A 19790-nucleotide genomic window follows, 5' to 3' on the forward strand; every position below is an offset into this window, starting at 1 on the left:
ACTGAGAAATGAGGGACTTCCTCAGCATTTAAAGAATTGTAATCTACATGTTATATATTTTAATATAAATATGATACATGTTACTAGATACTATGTGTTAGTATTTTGAGATCACTAGCATATATGGCTACTTTTTATGTTGTTTGTACTACCTGTGATTAATACAATCACTAACAAAATTTCTAGTAGTGATTTTAATTTTGATTATAAAAACTTAATTGGAAAAAAGTTTCCCGCAGCTGCATTGTTTTTAGAACCTCACTTAAAGTCAGTGGGAGCTCCATGAGCAGTCCCCACATGTGTTTGAGAAACATAATTCTGGTACTTTTTCAAACTTCCTTTCACATACACAGTTCTGATAGTAGTTTTATATCAATAGATGCTATGGTCCAAGAATTGCTTATTTTAATCCACTTTCCACCATTGCTACATGCTCTATCGATTGTTGTTTTAGTTGCTTTATCTCTTAGCTAACCCATATTTTGGTGTTTTAGGCTCGATTTTTTTCACTTACCGCCCTAGGTACTCAGTCAAACTTATAGCAGTTCACTGTCATCTAGGATTTGGAAGAATCTCGGTGTTGTCAGTCTCCATGTGTGGGTTGTCTATTACTCATATTGTATTAGTGCCCACTGGCCCCAGCTAAGACTGGCACCCTGTCGTGCTAGAATAATATTTAGATAAGTCAGTTACATTCAAGATGAAATTCATCCTAGGGTACTTAAGGAACTAGTCGATGCAATCTCAGAACAGCAATTATCATTGAGAACTCCTAAAGGGCAGGTGAGTTCCCAGATGAATGCAGAAGGGTAAACATAGTACCTATCTTTAGAAAGGGGAGCCAAGAGGACCCAGAGAGTCATAGACTGGTCAGCCTAACATCAATGGCTGGAAATATAATGAAACAAATTATTAAACAGTCAATTTGAAAACATCTGGAGGATAAGAGCATTATAAAGAATAACCAGCATGGATTCATCAAGAACAAATGGTGCCAAACAATGTGATTTGCTTCTTACTGGCCTAGTGAATCAGGAGCAGCAGATGATGTGCTAAATCTTGATTTTCATAAAGCTTTTGACAGCCTTACATAACGTTCTCATAAGCAAACTAGGGAAATGTGATCAGGATGAAATTACTGCCAAGTGTGGGCATCACTGTTTGCCCACTAATATTTCTTACTAATTATTTTATTACTAATTAGTAACTAATATTAGTTATTAATATTTCTCTCTCAGACTGGAAAGGTGTATCTAATGGAGTCCCACAGGGATCAGACCTGAGTCTGGTACTAGTCAATATTTTAATTAATGACTTGTGTAATGGAGTGGAGACTATGGGTGCATCTACATTTCACCTGTAGCTTGAAATAAGCTGCGCAGTTTGAGCTATGCAAATTACGTAGCTTATTTCGAGTGTATTTCGAAATAGCTTATTTCGAAACATCCCTTAAACCTCATGAAGCGAGGTTTACAGGGACATCGAAATAGCACGCCCATTATTTAAAAAACTATTTTGTAATAATGGGCACGCTGTTTAGACACAGAAAATGCTATTTCGAGATACCGGAAGTATCCCGAAATAGCGCCACTGTCTAGATGTACCCTATGCTTATACAATTTTCAGATGGCATCGAACAGGGAAGGATTGCAAAGCACTTGAGAAGCTATGACTAGAATTCAAAACAGTCTGGACAAGTTGGAGAATTGGACTGAATTCAACAAAATGAAATTCAATAAAGATGAGTGCAAAGTACTTCATGTAGGAGGGAAATACAAAACCATAAAATGTGAAATAATTGGCAAGGCAATAGTACTGCTGAGGAGGATCTGGCCTAGAGTGGTTCACAAATTGAATATAAGTCGTATTATGCAGATGAGAAAAAGTCCAATAATCTGGTATATTAACAGAATGTGTTTATATGTAAGAGGCAGGAGGTAGTTTTCCTATCCTACTTGGCACTCCTGGGGCCTCACCTGGAGTATTGTGTCCAATTTGGGTGCCACATTTTAGGAAGTAGGTGAACAAATTGGAGAGAGTCCAGATGACAGGAACAAAAATGGTAAAAGGTTTAGAAAACATGACTCACGTGGAAAGGTCGGAAAAAACTGAGCATGTTTAGTCTTCACAAAGAAGACCAAGGGGCAACCAGATCAGTCTATGGATATCTTTAATGGCTGTTATAAAAGATGATGGCCATCTGAAGACGTAAAGGGCAGATTAAGTAGCAAGGAAGAGTTAAATTAGATATTAGGAACATAGTTCCTGTTAAGGTGTGCACCTGCGTGGCGGTGAACAAAACATTCTACCCCTGCCCACGTTCTCTGGAGAGCTGCACAGCAGCACACATGCAGCACATGGCTGCTCCAGTGGGCGGGACCAGCTGAGATGGTGTGGTGAGGGAGCCGCTGGGGCCGGGGTTCTGGGAGAGCCGGGGCCTATTCTGGTGGCTAGGGCCAGGAATGCAACCTGCCGCACGGCGAGGGGTGTCTGCTCCGGCAGTGGGAATGGGACCTGCCTCTTGGTGGGGAGAGGGTATCTTCTCCAGCAGCCAGGAGCGTGTATGTGTTAACAAATTGTGTGCCGCAGTGTCGCACATCCAGACCAGTGCACGTAACCTCAATATTGGTGTGCAAGCCAAAGCTCACTCCGCTCATGTTGGAAAATCTTAGGAAGAACACTGTGCCTGAGGTTCCCCGCTGCGTCCACAGGCCAAATCAGTGACCTGGCGGGCCAGATCTAGTCTGTGGGCCATAGTTGGCCCAGTCCTGCTGTAGACCATACTACCTCTTAAATAAGTTTGAGAATTTATAGTGAAGATTTGTTGTCAGGTTAGTGAAAGATCTGACTAGTGGAAAAGAGTTTAATAAAATACAATAATAAATGTTAATTTACCACTTTTCATACAAATGCTACTTCTCTTTCTCTCTCTAGTCCTCTCCTTTCTAGTCTGATCTCTTGATGGCTGTCATTCATTGAACTTTTCTTTCTTGTTGGGCTGCTTTCTCTTCCCATTCCCAGAATGTAAGAGCTGCAATACTGGGTCAGACCGAAAGTTCATCTAACCCAGTATTCTATCTTCAACAGTGACCAATACCAGAGCTTCAGAGGGAGTGTGTACAGAACAGGGCAGTTAGCCTCACCCATCCCTGTCATCCTCCAATAGCTGTGGATGGATCTAGCCTCCATGAATTTACCTAATTCATTTTTAACTCCAGTATACTATTGACAATCACTGCATCCCATGGCAGTGAGTTCTGCAGGTTAACTGTGTGTTGTGTGAATAAGTACTTCCTCTTGTTTGTACTTAGTTTGCTTCCCAGAGCTGCCTTATTTGTATGTTACACTACAGTACACACCAGAAGCAGGGCTCCCAACACATTTATCTGTTGTGTTATCAATTTTTGAATTTCTTCTTTAAATTTTATCCCGGAGGGGTTTTTTTATGCTCCTTAGTTAAGTGTCTAAAAAACAATATAAGTACCTGTATGGACAGCTGTTGCCACAATGGATGAGTACTGCAGTAACCCACATCCAGCAGTTCTATAGGAAACAGACTGCTAATGGGATGGGGAAATAATCATAAATTGTTGGTGGGATGTCACACTCATGAGCTGAGGGTTTGGGAACTGTGTTCAGCTTCCATGCATTACTGATTTATAAGGAAATCTATATGGGAGTATCATTAAGATTTGTGACAGAGAAAAAAACAGTGGAGCAGAGGCTGTTACCTTATCCCTAACTCACCCTGTTGTGATGAGTTGTTGAAGTACACTTGCTGCATAAATAATAGCAAACTCTTTTCTGAAACTTTTTGTAGTAGCTAGATTAAAATTTGATAAATTAGAACAGACAAAAAAATTAATGCCCTTGCCTCTGTCAGTTTGTCACAGCATAATTGTGATATAGATTTATTTTTTCTTTTTTTGTGTGTCTTTAATATTCCTCAAGTTCCCAATGTCCTCTCTTCTCAGAGAAGCCTTTCATCTTTTTTCATCCCCTACTAGGTAAAAGCCGCCTGCTGGTATAAGCGGTCTTGATCAATTCTGACAGAATTCAGAAATTCAGTATACTTAAGGAGCTATAACCACAGCTAAAGTCTGTCTAATGCATACTACAGTGTTGCCATTCAAGGTGAGATTGCACACCTGAGCCAAAAGTGAATATATATTCTGGAAATAATTAGAAAAAAATCAGTAGTGCTCTGTGAGAGGGGAGGAATAAACTGGGGAGTAGGGTCTGAAAGGAAGCTGTAATAGAAAATGAACAATGCAGATCACAAGGCAAAGATCTAATACAAATCTTTGCCGATCACAAGGCAAAGATACTGAAGACAAAATGTTCTCAGCCAAAGGGATCTGTCTGTAAAACAAACTTCCAGAGACAAGATGGATCCAGAATCTAACCATCATTAAGAAAACATTCAAAATATTTTCCTCTTTGAAAAGTCTTTGCTTCCTAAGAAAGACACACCGTTCTATCCGCTCCCAAAAATTCATCCAAGCCCCTCTCCCTCTCCCGAGGAGAGTTACAAGTGTCAGGACTTTGTTATTGCTAACAATTTTATGAGGAAGGTGCTCAGATACTATGGGCAATGGGTAGAAGTATAAAATCCTAAAATACATAGAAGTCAGCAATGCTCTTCTGGCCTTAAGGTCATTTCATGACAAGGGAATTGGAGCCTTCCCTAAAATGGGGGTGCTAAGGGCTTGTCCCCCCTGAAGCTTCCCCCCAGCGGCCTCACCCCCATCCAAACCAGAAGCCATAGTGGGATATGGGAGCCTGCCCTTCATTGGGAGTAGGACTCAAAGCAACCTCTTGTCTGTATCCCTGCCTGTCAGACCACCCTCTCCGGGCATTTACACTACTGCCTGCATGGCTCCACCCAACTGGCTCTGACTGTGGTATAGAGAAGCTCTTTGGAGCCACAGCCCAGCCATGGTAAGAGCTATGCAGGCATCTCTGGGGAGCCGCAATGGACTCTTCACCTGCTCACAGTGCAGGGGGCATGAGGAGACCAATCCCCAGCCTGCATTCCCACCTCTCCCAGATTCCCATCCCAAGGCAGGTGGAGGGTTCACAAGTCTCACAGCTGCCTGTGCAGCTTTTACCATGGCTGGACTGGGCTCAAGGTTCCCGCTTTCCTGACCAGAGCCAGGTGAGGGACAGAGCCATGCGGGCAGCTGTGGGAAGCTGGCATGGCATGGAACCTCTACCTCTACCTCCTCTGGGCCAGGTGGAGAGCCTGGGAGGAGGGGTGGAACATGGGCTGGGGGCTGCTCTTGGACCACCTGTACTGTGGGCAGGTGGAGGGTCTGCATGGCTCCTACAGCGTTCCAAAAGTGGGAGGGCTCGGTCCCTTCCTGAGGCTATATTACGACTCATGAACAAGGAAAAGTTGTTGTGCCAGATAAAAGGCCCGCCAGGGTGCATCTACACAGCAGGGCTTAACTTGAAATAGGCTATGCAAATCGAGCTACGTCAATAGCATAGCTTATTTCAAAATAGAGCATTCTTCCTCCAACTTCCCTTACTCGTACAATGAGGGTAACAGGAGTCAGAGTAAGAAGTTCTCCGGCTCGACAGTATTTTGATATTATTTCAAAATAACTGCCTGCAGTGTAGACGCGGTCTAAGTTATTTTGAGATAGCGCTAGTCATTTTGAAATAATCTTGCTGTGTAGATGTAGCTCCAGAAATGTGCCTCTGATATGTATGACTTTTTTGGTCCAAGCAAAATCAACAATTACTTACTGTTTGCTGCACAAATATACGTTTTTGCACAGGTAAAAAAATAAAGATTTATTTTTGGTGGCAACCTTATATGTTTCAACCGTTTTCATTGTGCTTTTAAGAAACCTTTAAAAAATATTTTTAGCAAGATACAAGGGCACAGACTGTGCAATACAAAACAGCTGTAAGATACATTTTAGTGTGAGTAGAGAAGTAGTCACAGGTGGGACTCTTGTTAGGAATCTTTTATTTTTCAGCCTTTGTTTATGTGCTACTTGTTCATTGCATGCAATAAAAGTAGAGAGCTATTTTTTCACATTAGAAGTGTCAAATATGTACCATGATATGTGGGTGACTATCTTTCATTGAAGAGACACAGCATGTATCAGAGAACAAATGATCTTGGTGTAGACAGCTTTGTGTAAAGTCCTTTTTCCTTGTTATAGTAACTTTTTACCAGCTGAAAAATATATTGATTTTGATGAATGCTCTCTGCTGATATAGCAGGTGTGCTGGAGCTTTGTGACTGCTGAACTTGACACAGCTCTAAATTCAAAGTGTGAATTTCAACCCTGTTCTGTAGTAATTATCTAACAGCTACCACCATTTCCAGCATTCCCAGAGGAGTTCAGAGGCAAGACCCCCTGAGATTTAACAACATTTTGTATTTATCATGGAACTAAAGGGTTAAATCCGAAGCTGAAGAGCTGTCTAATCATATGCCACACCACTATGCACAGACCTGATCTCTTGTTTAAAAAAAAAAATGCATTAGAAATTGACAGGAATAGTAATACCTACCTTAAAATGTTAAAATTCTTGTGAGGCAAAGCTGCACATATAAAATTCTAATCAAGGGATCAGTACAAAAGTTACTCGTTACTCAGCCCTTTCTCTTTTTCATTTACAGTATTTCTGACTCATGACATGACCAGGCTACATAGGTTGTGGCAGAAAGCTGCATCCCCTTCTGCTCATGTGTGGCTAGAAAATGGTATTATCTATGTTCTCTGCATTTTTAAAAGCATTCTGACTAATTACACTGGTTAAAGGGCATTCTAGAGTTCAAACCCACTGAGACAGCAATTTGTCCGGAGTATGTCTTCATTCTGATATATAGCACGATCTTAACTTATCAGCCTCTCCTCTTGTAGAGTTTACTTAACATTATTTTTTTCAAAAATAACCTCTTCCTGCTCTCCCAACTGCTTATCTGTTCCGCATCACTGAAGCAGAGATGCCAAATTAGTCTGAGAAATGTTCACACTTTTTCTTTTTTTCCTGTATCTGTAAAAATATATATTTTACTTGGATGTAAAATATATATTTTTAAACATCTAGCTACTAAGAACGGATGAATGATTCAAGCCTTGTGTGAGGACAGAAAAAATAACTAACTAGTAAGAAAGAAAACTTTATAAATATGCTGCTGTATAGCTGAGCTCAGATGGAACATTTTGCTTTCCTGAAGTGCCAGGGCCCATTTCAGTTTGGTCAGCCAGTCATTCAAGCAGTGAAAGATGATTTGGGAAGAAGCAATATATGAATCAAGATTCAAATACAATATGCAGTGTAGGTGCTCTGTTGCTGGCAGTAAAGATCAAAGCGCTGTCTCCATGGTACGTGAACGGACAAAGCATAGCACAGATGGTCACTCTACAGCCTCTTCCACACTGCTCAGCCATTGAGCCTCACCCTGACTAATTCAGTATACTGTACATGGCCCATTGAATCCCAGACCATTTTGCTCAGACTCCTATTAATGTTTCTAATTTCTTCCAGTTTGTGCACTTGTTTTTACAGTTTGAAAACTGAGACCTCTAGGCTCATTTCACACAGGCCATTGAATTGCCATCTGATGGTAATAACTTTTACTGGCTGGTCTTGGACCTGTGATCCAGGGAGAAGGTGTTATAGCCTACTACCAAGCCTTAGAATCCACTGTGCCCGCACAAACTGACTTCAGATGAGAAAGGAGAAAGCATCAGAGGCTGCATCTATACTGCAAGCCTCTTGCAGAAGAGGAAATGAAAATGGTGCACTCATTTGCATATGTCACGCTTGCATTTGCATTTCCCGTTCCTTTCCCTTTTGTGCAAAAAACAGCTGTGTAGATGGCTCCTTTTTGTGCAAAAACCCCCCTTTGCACAAGAGCCGTTCTTCCTCAAAAAATGAGGAAGAGCGACTCTTGCACAAAAGGGGGTTTTTGCACAAAAAGGAGCCATCTCACAGCTCTTTTTTGCGCAAAAACCTCTTGCGCAAAAGGGAAAGGAAGAGGAAATGCAAATGTCAGCACGGCATATGCAAATGAGCGCTCCGTTTGCATTTCCTCTTCTGCAAGAGGATCGCAGTATAGACAGCCTTTAGTGTGTAAGTGTAATTGAGACAAATAGATGTATATAGGCTTATATTAGTAAACTGAAGAAAAATTCACATAGAGTTAAATGTTGGCTGAAAATCATTGTAGCAAGGTAATAGAAAAACACAGTCCTAGCTCTGGTTTGTTGTGTTGTGTTGTGTTTTGTTTTGTTTTTTAACAAAGAAATCAAAATGAGGATAATGAGTACAATTCTGCACTTCTTACATGGATAATCCTCCCATTGAGCTGAATGGGAACATTGCAGTTTTAAGGTCATTTATATCAGAATTTAAAGATGACAAATTAAAATGTTGACTGGAGTTAAGTAGGTTCAATAAAACACATTTTAAAGCCTCTTAAAAGCAGAATAGATACTATAGAAATAGCTAGTGCCTTTTAAAACCTCAAGATAAAGGGAAGAAATAATTTAAAGAGACAAAAAAACTTTGTGAAAATTAAAATTTGAGGATGCTAAATGTGTGTGGTATGTTTTTAAAGTGGGTTTTCAAAACAAATAGAACTTGAAACAAAAAAGAGAAAGCAAAACTTTTTCAGAGTAAAAGAAAATTTAAAGAGAGGTCAGGGTATAAGAAACTCTCTCTCACAGACACTTACATGCAAAGTATTGTACGACATTCACCTTCCTGTCATTTTCCATTCTTTCCTGTCTTTTTTTTCATAATATCTCTCCGTTCTAATCATCTTCCTAGTTATTTCAACGTGATTTTATTTCTCATTATGATTTCTCACAATATTTTCTGCATCTGTATCATACACACACACACACCATGCTTTTCATGCTTATTTCCTCGTGTGATTTAATCTGGGTCTGCAAAATACAGTAACTATCTTCTGCCTCCTAAGAACAATCTTTCTCAAAAAGACCTTAAAGATACAGCTATTTTTTTATTTATCTTACTTTTCTACAACATTTTTATATCTCAATTAGTCTCATTTTTGTAGCTTCTGCTAGTCAGCAGAAGTCATTCTGCCTCAAGCTGCATCCAGATTCTCTGATGGCTTGTGTATTTCAAATAGCAGAACATGGTTGTCACTCATTGGTGCCCTTTTTGTGTTGAAGACAAATATAGTGATGGTTGGAAAGAAGGTGTGGCTTTGATTACTAAGCCTTTCTATGGTTTTTTACTTTTTTTTCAGATTAAATTTGACAGTGATGGTGTCTGTGTTTGCTGTGAAATGCCACACCAAACATCGGGCTGCAGCAACCTTGGAGAAACGCTGAAATTGAACCCACTGCAGGAGTGTAATATTGTGAGGCTGACCCTAAAGGTGAGGTGTAAGAGGGGTTATCATTGCATTAGAGTTTAACACAGCAAGTGCATTCTGATAAAGACATATAGTGGAAGTGAGCAGTTTTTCAGCTTCTTACTTGTTTATAACGAAGGGCACGTCTACACAGCAGGGCTAAAGTCGAATTAAGCTATGCAACTTCAACTACGTCAATTGCGAAGCTGAAGTCAAAATAGCTGAATTCAGCTTTTGGCACTGTCTACAGAGCAGGAAGTTGAAGGAAGAATGCTCTTCATTCAACTTCCCTTACTGCTCGTGAAATGAGGGTTACCATGAGTTGGAGTAAGAAGTCTTCCAGCTTGCCATTATTTTGAAATAATGGCTTGCATTGTAGACACACTCTTTGTTATTTTGGTAGAATGTCAATTATTCCAAAATAACGCTGCTGTGTAGACATAGCCAAAGAGGCATAGCAGAAAATGAGAACTTGATCCTGCAATCATGAAATCACTGAAGTTACTCATGTGAGTAAAGTTATATGCGTACCTATTTGCAGGACTGGTGCCTACATTTCCTCAGCATAATCATTTTGTTAAGGGTTGATTATGCTCCTGGGTACTTCAATAAAAATCTTACTATAAATTGAGGGCTTATCATCATAATCTTGATGGTGCCATTTTAATTTAAAAAATTTGAAATATTCCATTTGAGAGAGAATATTTTAGAAAAACAGCTTATCCAAAATGTTTCTGTAAAAATCCTTCCAGTGTGAATTCCATATTTTATTAGCTGTGCTATTTGGTTTTGAGAGCTCTATGTTCCCTGATTGTTCATATTAGAGAAAAATGTCTCACTAGGCACATGAAGAAATTGCAGCTAATCAGGAAAACAACTGACAAATGATAACGTACACCTTCTATAATTATGATTAGCAATGATTATGGATTGCTGCAACAGAAAACAGCTGTTGTATGTACTACAAGCTTTATTCTGCCTTTTGTTTGAAAATAAGCACTCTAGTTGAAATAGAACATGTGTAATGGCATGTAGGCTCTGTCTACACTGCCTTGTTCTTAAATTTTTCTGTCTTTACACTATCACCACTTCAGTCCCACTGGTGGTAGCAAAGGTGGGAGCACTAATGTAGAAATCTTTTCCAAAACTGACTAATCTTGTTCACAACAGCTATGTCTACTCTACCAGGTTATTTCAAAATAAGTTATTTCGAAATAATAACTCCCAGAATAACTACAGGTTGCATGACTAAAATCTGGGATTCTCTGGTCCAGCAACATCTGTGGCCCAGTATGACCACAGATGTTCCAGGATCAGAAAGTCTCAGCGTGCTGCAGTGGGACGGGGCCCAGGAGCTGGTGTGCAACCTAGCTGGGCTGGGAGGGTGCTGGGGGGACGGGCATCAGCAGGGGGCCTAAAATGACCTTCCATGGTCCAGAAAAATCCCATCTGGGACCAGTCAGGTCCTGAGAGTGCCAGACCAGGAAGATCCAACAAGCTTATTCCTCTTGACAAGCAGGAATTGTTATTTCAAAAAAACCAAGCCCGTTATTTTGAAATAACAGGGTTGGTAGTGTGGACATTCGTCTTGTTATTTTGAAATAAGGAGAGTTGTCCAACAAGTCTAGAGAGCATAATAGGAAAAATGTCAAGGACTGACAAAACCTTGTTCTCATTGAAATGTGTGTGTAAGGCTATGGGATTCAATGGACCTTTGATATGTATGTCCAGTGTTTAGTTATTACGTATGTTGATGACTTTGGGCTGCTTTTATGTGTTTTTTTCCAAACCACGTCTCATTTTTTATGTCAATCCAGAATAAACTATCCAGCCATTTCAACTGTGAATATAGTATAAAGCAAAAAATATCTATGATTAGACATACTTGAGGAATAAACAGTTCTGCTGTGGGCAATAGCTGGAAAAACAGGATTCCTGGCAGCTAAAGTTCTAAACTGACATGACAAAACCTGTGGTGGATACATTTTTGAGCCCTGTAGTTTCTGAGGAAAATTATTTATCTTAGTGAAAAAATACCTTTTCAATATTGTCAGCCTTACAGAACCAGTTGCTTTCTTTTTGATTCGCTTATAATTAACAAAATTAATTACATGTCTTTTTTGCAACTCGGTTGTCATCAAAATATGCTCTTAATTACTCATGTGCAATCCCAGTGAAAGTATTAAGGTTGAATGATTACAAACAAAGGCATAATTTGAATACAGTGGGGTTGCACGGATGTAATGGAGGACAGCATGTGGCTTGCAGAGTCTTTGTTATTGGTAATAGTGCACAAGCCAAAAAGAGCACAAATTAAATTATTAAGCGGGGTCTGGAAAGTGGCAGTTTGAAAAAAGTCTTAGTTTGTAACCTGAGCACATTTTGACATGGAAGTTGAGACAGAATATATATGGAACCCCATGATGCTGTTTATACAATGTCATATTTCAGAGAAGAGCCACCCTATAAAACAAAACTGTAATGTATGACTCTAAGACCCCTTATACCAGTGTTTCTTAAACTTTTTAAGACCAAGGAACACTAAACAATTTTTTGTTTATGAGGAACACCAAGGATTTTTTGTTGAGAAGAAAAAAGTTCTCCTGCCCCTTTAAGGGTGGCCATTTTGAACTCTGTTGTTTTCTGTAGCACACCTCCAACTGCCTTATACAAACACTGCCTTAGACAAACCATGTTAAATTCAAAGCGAAGTTTTCTCTACAACATACTTTCAGCAGTCTTCCTGACTGCATTTTTTCAGGAAGAACGGCTCTTGCGCAAAAACCTCTTACACAAAAACAGCTCCTAATGAATTATGCAAACGAAGTGCAGCAATACGCTAATCTGCACTTCATTTGCATAGGCTTTTGCAGAAGAGGGAAGCTGTGTAGATGTAGCCTAAGGCACTAATGTTCTGGATCCAAAAGAGATAAAAGATCACCTAAAGCTTAGGGACAAAGACGGCAAGCAACATCCCATTCCTCAGCGGATTTATCTACTTCAAGAGTAAAACTGGTTGGTTCAGGAGACAGCACTAACAAGAACCAATCCAAGACTATGGAACAAACTCCCGTAGGAGCTGAGAACCGATGTTACCCTCATTGTATTTTGTACTAACTGAATGGCACACATGGGGCTTGCCTTCACTAATGAAAGTTCACAAATTAATAGATATACATTTTAGTTCACATGCAGATTTTGCTCCTTGGGCAAGAAAAATGGATAGAACAGCTTGTGAAAGACATAAATCACATCATTCAGGCTACATCTACACTGCACATTTATTTCGGATTAAGCTATTCTGGAATAGTTATTCTGAAATAGCTTATTTCAAAATAGCATGTCTATACTGCAGGGAAGCCTCAAAATTAGTCTGAGGCAGGTTTCTCTAATGTAGACATGCTATTTCGATTTAAAGCCCCAGGAGGCACCGGGGAGGAATAAGTTAGAATGGTCCCGGGGAGGGGCTATTTTGAAATAGCAGAAGTGGGGCGTCTACACAACCCCTATTCCAAAATTAGTATTTTGGAATAGGCATTATTCTTTGTGGAATGAGGTTTACAGAAGTCAGAATAAGCCTCCCATTATTTTGAAATTATTTCAAAATAACGGAATTGCTGGGTAGACGCTTGCATAGTTATTTCGGAATAATGGCCATTATTCCAAAATTACTTTGCTATGTAGATGCACCCTTAATGTGCTACTGGAAAGTGCTCAAATACCATTCTGAAGGGCAATGTAGGAGCCTGAAAGGAATAGAATAAAGGGAAGTATTATATGAAAGGAGCATGAGGAGACAAATTCCAGTAAAAAGAAGATGAAAATCAAACAATATTGAATTCCGGCAACTGGAAGAAATATACTGCAGCCTAATTTTGACCTTTTGTGATATTAGCTTTATGATAGGCAGGCTTGTATTGTACCATGCTACAGAAAAAGCAATGCAAGCTTTCTGAATAAAAACATTTATACATGAAACATAATCTTGCCACAGAGGAATAAACAGACTAATCAACATAAGAAAATAGTCTTTACTGTGGTTAGAAAATCATATTCAGAATATTGAATTTATGCTCTCTCTGACATTGCAGCAACCTGTTAAATTACATTTGATAGGATTGTGCTATGCCTAAGAATATTGGGGCTATATGGCCGCAACTTTTCACCTTGGGACAAGTTGTATGTGTGTGCAAATCACAGAATCATTACATAATTCAGCACTATTGATTGCCTCTGCTTAAGAAATTTCCTGGTTGGAAGAGGCAGATATATGTCAGGAGTAAGTTGAACTGTGAAAGCCATTGATGGATGTTTACTGTGTCACCCCGTACTATCCTTGATTCTAATCACTGTTTTTAGACCAAAAGGAAAAACTGTGTAGCACTTTAAAGACTAACAAGATGGTTTAATAGGTAATGAGCTTTTGTGGGCCAGACCCACTTCCTCAGATCATATTCTGGAAGAGAAGAGAATCTGAGTAAGTGGGTCTGGCCCATGAAAGCTCATCACCTATTAAACTATCTTGTTAGTCTTTCCAGTGCTACATAGTTTTTTCTTTTGTTTTAGCAAGATTAGACTAACACAGCTACCTCTCTATTACTGTTTTTAGACCAGCACTTTGATGAGCAACTACCCAGAGTCAAACAATATTTTGTTCCTACAAAGATCCTAATAATGTACAGGGCCATGACAAATAAAAACAAATACTGGTACTGTAAAAAGTTTGTGTGAGAATGAGGGAATGAATTTCCATTTCTGTGTTTGTATATGTGTACATAATAAGAAAGATAAATTGTGTTCAGTATGCAAATGACACCTAGCTTAGCTCTCTGTCTCTGTGGGCATGTCTACACAGCAGGACTTAAGCCGAATCAAGCTATGTAACTTGAGCTACATCAAATGCATACCTTAAATCAAAATAGCTTATTTCGGCTTTTGGTGCTGTCTACACAGCTGGAAGTCTGAGAGAGCACTCTTCCTCTGACTTCCCTTACTCCTCGTAAAATGAGGGTTACAGGAGTTGGAGTAAGAAGCCCTCCAGGTCAATATTATTTTAACCATATGTCGATATAGCTGCTTGCTGTGTAGACGTGGACTATGTTATTTCGGAATAATATCAGTTATTCTGAAATAACGCTGCTTTGTAGACATAGCCTCTCTCGCTTTCTCTCTCTCTCTCTCTCTCTCTCTCATATCTAGCTGCATGAGTACAAGAGAGTATTTTTCCCAATGCCTTGGTAAGATAGGGGCTCGGATGACAGCAAGCTGTTTGAGACTCATTCTGGACAAGCAGGGGTGATTATGATGTATTACAGAAAGCAACCAGTGGATTTGGCTGCGGTTATATTAGCCACTCCCATGTGTTACATTCTTAGCTGCTTCTCAAGAATCAAATAGCAGTAGTGACCAGGTTGAGTTCTCCTGATCTGAATCTGGGAAAGAAGCAAGAAGCTGCATCCTTTCTTCTTACATGCCTTTGTCATCTCTGGATTAATATGTAAAAGAATTATTTTTCTGTGACATGTGCAGGTTCATTCAAGGTTAACGTGAAATGTCAGCATGAAAGGTTTGCAAGCTGAGTTGTGAGTATGTAATGTGGTGTTAGGTTTTATTATAAATGTTTCATGTCACTCCAGCTATTATATTTATATCTGGGCATTTTCTGATGTGCCACAAATCATTTTAGAATAGTACAGTCCTGAAGAATAGATCAAGGAGCTACTTCTAGGGAATACGTTTGCAAAATAGTGTGGAATGGTTTTGCTACACAGTTCCCAGTTATTCTAATGAGGGTAGCAGGGATAAATGTCTGCAGTACCATTCTGAAAATATTTTGTTCCTACAAAATATTTCCCGTCCATAGCCCAGACTTTGTAGAGAAGCCCATAACCAAGTAGTGGTTAGCTAGTAAGTTCAGAGTAAAAGCAGAAAGTTGATGAATACTAATAGTAGCTTTCCAGTACAGATGAGTCTGTTTTGAAGATAGATATGTGGAATGAGACTGCATTCCTTGTCAGCGCTTTGAAAGAGGTTTGAGAACAAAAAGTCCTTAGCATTTAATAGAAAATGACAGCCCTTATATAGGTTTTTTGAATGATCATATTAAATTACATCCCTGCTATAGAATTTTACAGAATTGTTTGAAAATCCTGTATAAAAGATATCATTCTCTATTAATTTCTATATCAGCCTTCTGGTTTCATGTCTATTATGGAAGGATAGATGTGAATCGCTCTAATAGAGAGGTGAGGAGCATAAATAAGAATGTCAGCTTGAATTTCCATTGTATTGCTCAATCTAAACATGCTTGTACACAGAAAGAAAACATCCAAGGCTGACTTTCAAAAAAAAAATATTTTGCAGAAGATGATTTTGGATAACCTTTGGAAGAAGAGGCCAAATTTATGCAAAAGTTTTAACAATACTGGTGGCTACAATTTCCAGTTAAGGTCTTGACAGCATCCTGTTTAGACCTATGTAATGGCTGTATTGCCTTTCTTTTCCAAAACAGCCTTCATTTTTATTTATGAATCATCATTATTTTCTTGATAATGTCACTGTGAAGGGTTGTATCATACAGGTCCCCTTGCTGCTGTTATCCAGTGTACTGATCATACCACTGAGCCTGCATTCTGGGGCAGTCCACCATCCTGTCTTTCTGGGCCAGGTACTCTGGTCTTCCCCCAGCAAAAGCACAGAATTGTGGTAACAGTCCCTCTGCCAGGCAACACAGACACTGAACCAGCTCATCTCTGGGAGGGCTCAGTTTTAGGAACTTGACAGCATCCAGGAACTCAAAAAGGCCCAGAATCCCAAATGAATGTGTTTTACTCTATATAAAAGTTTTACGCAGAGGAAGCTTATAGAATTCACTCTCTTCATCAATGAAAGAGAGATATGCGCAGCTGTGGCTCCCTCCCCCACTCCCACCCCAGATAACAGTTATTTACACTAGGTTTTATAATAAGTGTTTTATTAAATATTAAAAAGTAAGATTTAAGTGATTACAATTGAAAACAGATGGATCAAAGCAATTTACTAATGTAAAATAAAACACATGCACTAATCCTAGTACACTAAGAGAGAGCATTACAGACCATAATGCTTGCCCTAGTCCTTATTCCATGTAAAATCCTTCGAGACAGAGATGACTTTTTCTCTGGCTTGGGCCTAACAGCTTCTCAAATCCTTAAGAGTTCTTTGTTTTCAGCTTTTTTCATGTGTATCCTCTTACGAAGGGGAGACGGTTTCAGAAGCAAGCAGAAGATGATCGTTGATTGCTTTGCATTCCTTAAGTAGAATTTGCCCAAGATAAGAATCTTTTGTTAAACTCTCTCCAGCACCATGGAAAAATATCAGATTCAAGATGGCTTACAGCCCTTGGTGACATGGTCACATGCCTTTGTAGGATCAATCACTGTTTGGGCTTACAGAAAAAACAAAAGCCATTCACAGATCACTTTCTTGAACACTGGGCCATTAAACCCCTTAACTACCACTAATGGCTTTCACTAGAAATTCTAGGTTAATAAGTAGTTTTATACTTCATATTTTTAACTTCACATACAAGAATGATACATGTACACAACTAAAATATACTCTTTCAGGGGATCATGGGCTCTTGAATGATAGGTTACTTTATTTGTTTTGCATAAAGTATATTTGAGTTATGCAAACATATTCAGAAACATATTTTTATAATATGCATCAGGGCATAGTGTTACAGTTACATCTATTCCTTCTCTGATATCTTCCCTCTATATCCGTGGTCACCAACCAGTAGATCGCGATCTACCGGTAGATCTCAGGGGCTCCAAGAGTAGCTCTTGAGCCCTCTCTGAACTGCGCACCTGTGCAGTGCATTTACATTAGATTTCCTTATGTAATGTAGGCGGGGCTTCAAGGAAGGGGCGGGGCAGTAGATCTTCGCCTGTTCTGAGACTTAAAAAGTGATCTTGGGTGTAAAAAGGTTGGAGACCACTGCTCTATACCATATGCCTTCAGCTATATACTGGATTTTTTTTTTCATTTTGTACCATGCAGTCATGGATTTTGAAGATTGATATTTATGTTGCATGAGACAGATGGTCAGTGTGTTTTTGTCTCCATGACTTCAGTGCTTATTTTTTAAATAAGCATGTAACACGATGATTAGAACATGTATTTTCTGTTTCAATTTACATGCAAGAATCTTATCTGTGCTTTGAAATATGTATTAGAATTTGTTTTATTCTTCTGCTATAAGTTCACAGATCATGGCTATAATGTGACATTCCACTGGATTATGTTACAAACTACCAGATCTGCTAAATAACTGTGGGTCTACTAAAAGGCATTACATCTTTGTTGTGGTAGAGTACTATCTGCACATAAAGCAGCAGCTTAAATGTTCATTTTAATAGGCAGGTGAAAGTCATATCTTGAGAATTTTGTTCCAATTTTTGTGTCTGCCTGTACAGTGGAATATGATGCTGTGAAGCCTAAGGCAGTGCTCCGATGTACAAGGAAAGAAGTATTTCCAAAGATACATTTTGGCACGTTAAATGCAGACTTAATTTTGTGTTGTTTGAACTATAACTTTTCACTTTACAAAATGAATCTGTAATGATTTTTTTCATCTACTCCATTTTCCGTTTTCAGTGCTTCTTTGGAAATACGGTCATGATGGCCGTTTGGGATGCAATGTTACTTCATCTTCCTCGACATCTGACAAACATACCTTTGTTGTTATTCAGAATTAACTAGCCATACTAAAGCATAACAAAGATTAAAAAGCTGATCAGTAGAGTTTTATAGTATGGATTTTCAAACTGCTTATTTATGTCTGTTTCAAGTGTCCAAAAATCAATTGTATGAAAATCTTTAATTATATTCTCTAGTTTGGATTTTTTTTAAATTAGATTATCCAGTGAAATCATGAAGTACAGTTATAATGGTGTATTGTGTGGTTTGGTAAGTTTTAAAACAAGTGGAGGTCTTCCTTTGAGTAGCGGCTGTTACCAATTTTAGATCCAAAACTTCTTATATTAAACAAGATAAATTATTTTATTAAATTTTGCAATATGTCTGTATCTGTAGTGTTAAATGCTTAGAAATTGCCCACGTCTGAATTTTTTCCAAACAGTAATAGTTTGTAAATTACAAAAGCACCTCCTGTGATCTGTTTTACCTTGGTCTTCTCCTGACTCTCTATTTGCTCTTTCATCATCTCCTGTAGGAGTTATTTCTCATGCACTGGGTTTATCAGCTGTTATCAGTTTTGCTTTGGCTACTGTTATATTTACACTTTAAATACTCACTGAATTGTCATTAACTCAATGGACAAGGTGATAATTTACCATGTAATTAACACGATGGGCCATATTTTGCTCTGTTTATGCCACTGTAAATCTGGAATAATGCCACTAATATCAATCGCACTTTAGAGCCATGTAAATGGGAGCTAAAGTTGGCCCATTATGTCAATAATATTGTAAATAGTTACCTTGTCTGTAGTGGTAAGCAAAAAATAAAACTAACTATGCAAAACTTTTTTATCTTTTCCACTTTAGTGATTTGTATTTGTTTTGCAACTGAATTTTTTATTACAAATCTGCTTGTATCCCTCTCCCTTTTAATGGCATTAGAGTCTGTTGTCCCATTGCATTTTTGGAAGAAGGCAGCACTTCTAATTCTGCGGGCTCCTTTATTCCTTCATTTGGAGTTAGATGTCAGTCATAAACTGGGTCTCAATTCAGCATTGATATAGACAATAGTCCAGAATTTATGGGGACCCATTTATCTAATTTCTTTGACTCTTACCGTTAGAGCAACTGAGCTTATAATCTAAGTTAAAAACAATGCCGCCCTTGCATTCACGTGTAAAAGAGGTATATAGAGAGTAATTTCATGGGTGAAAAAGCTTTACTGCTCATTATTTCTTTTCAGGTTATTGTGACATAAGAAATGAAACATCGTAATTGAAGTCGATCAAGGGTAAAAGATTGTCTTTACAGCTCTGCAAAAATGGGGATGCTTTTAGAGTTTGATCAGTATTGATGGATTATCCCGTTGTGTTCAGGTTTATTGATTACAGCCATGTGTTTACACATCTGCAAAATTATTTTATTCCTTTCCCTATTTGTTGACTGTACTTCCAAAAGTACATGGGAATTAAGAGCCCAAGCTATTAACCTTTTATTTCTCCACAGGAAACCAGTCTGCTGTGCAAGCAAACCAGAAGCCTATTGTAGAGTTCAGTAGAGAGTTATCAATTCAGTAATAGTGTGTTTAGGCCAGAATCTTTGGGTTAGGTTTTGTTTTGTCCTTCAATTTTTTAAACTAGTGTTAACAACACAAATAAAGTACTTTTCTTCCTAAGAATTATAATATTTTAAAATCAAGAGAATAAGAATTGCAAAAATGAAATCATAGGCCCAATTTTGGCCTCTGT

At 38.7% G+C, this 19790-nt stretch overlaps 1 protein-coding gene across 2 annotated transcripts in view; it reads left to right on the plus strand.

The window, feature by feature from the left end:
* ENTREP2 (endosomal transmembrane epsin interactor 2) overlaps window positions 1-19790 on the plus strand; it is a 349968-nt gene that overhangs the window by 243211 nt on the left and 86967 nt on the right. For both annotated transcript variants that reach the window (XM_075897721.2, XM_075897722.2), the window contains exon 4: window positions 9251-9382. In XM_075897721.2, coding sequence (XP_075753836.2) covers window positions 9251-9382 — 132 coding nt within the window. The remainder of the gene's footprint in view (window positions 1-9250; window positions 9383-19790) is intronic.

The sequence above is a fragment of the Pelodiscus sinensis genome, chromosome 14, assembly GCF_052426305.1.
Source record: "Pelodiscus sinensis isolate ZL-2025 chromosome 14, ASM5242630v1, whole genome shotgun sequence".
Taxonomy (NCBI): domain Eukaryota; kingdom Metazoa; phylum Chordata; order Testudines; family Trionychidae; genus Pelodiscus; species Pelodiscus sinensis.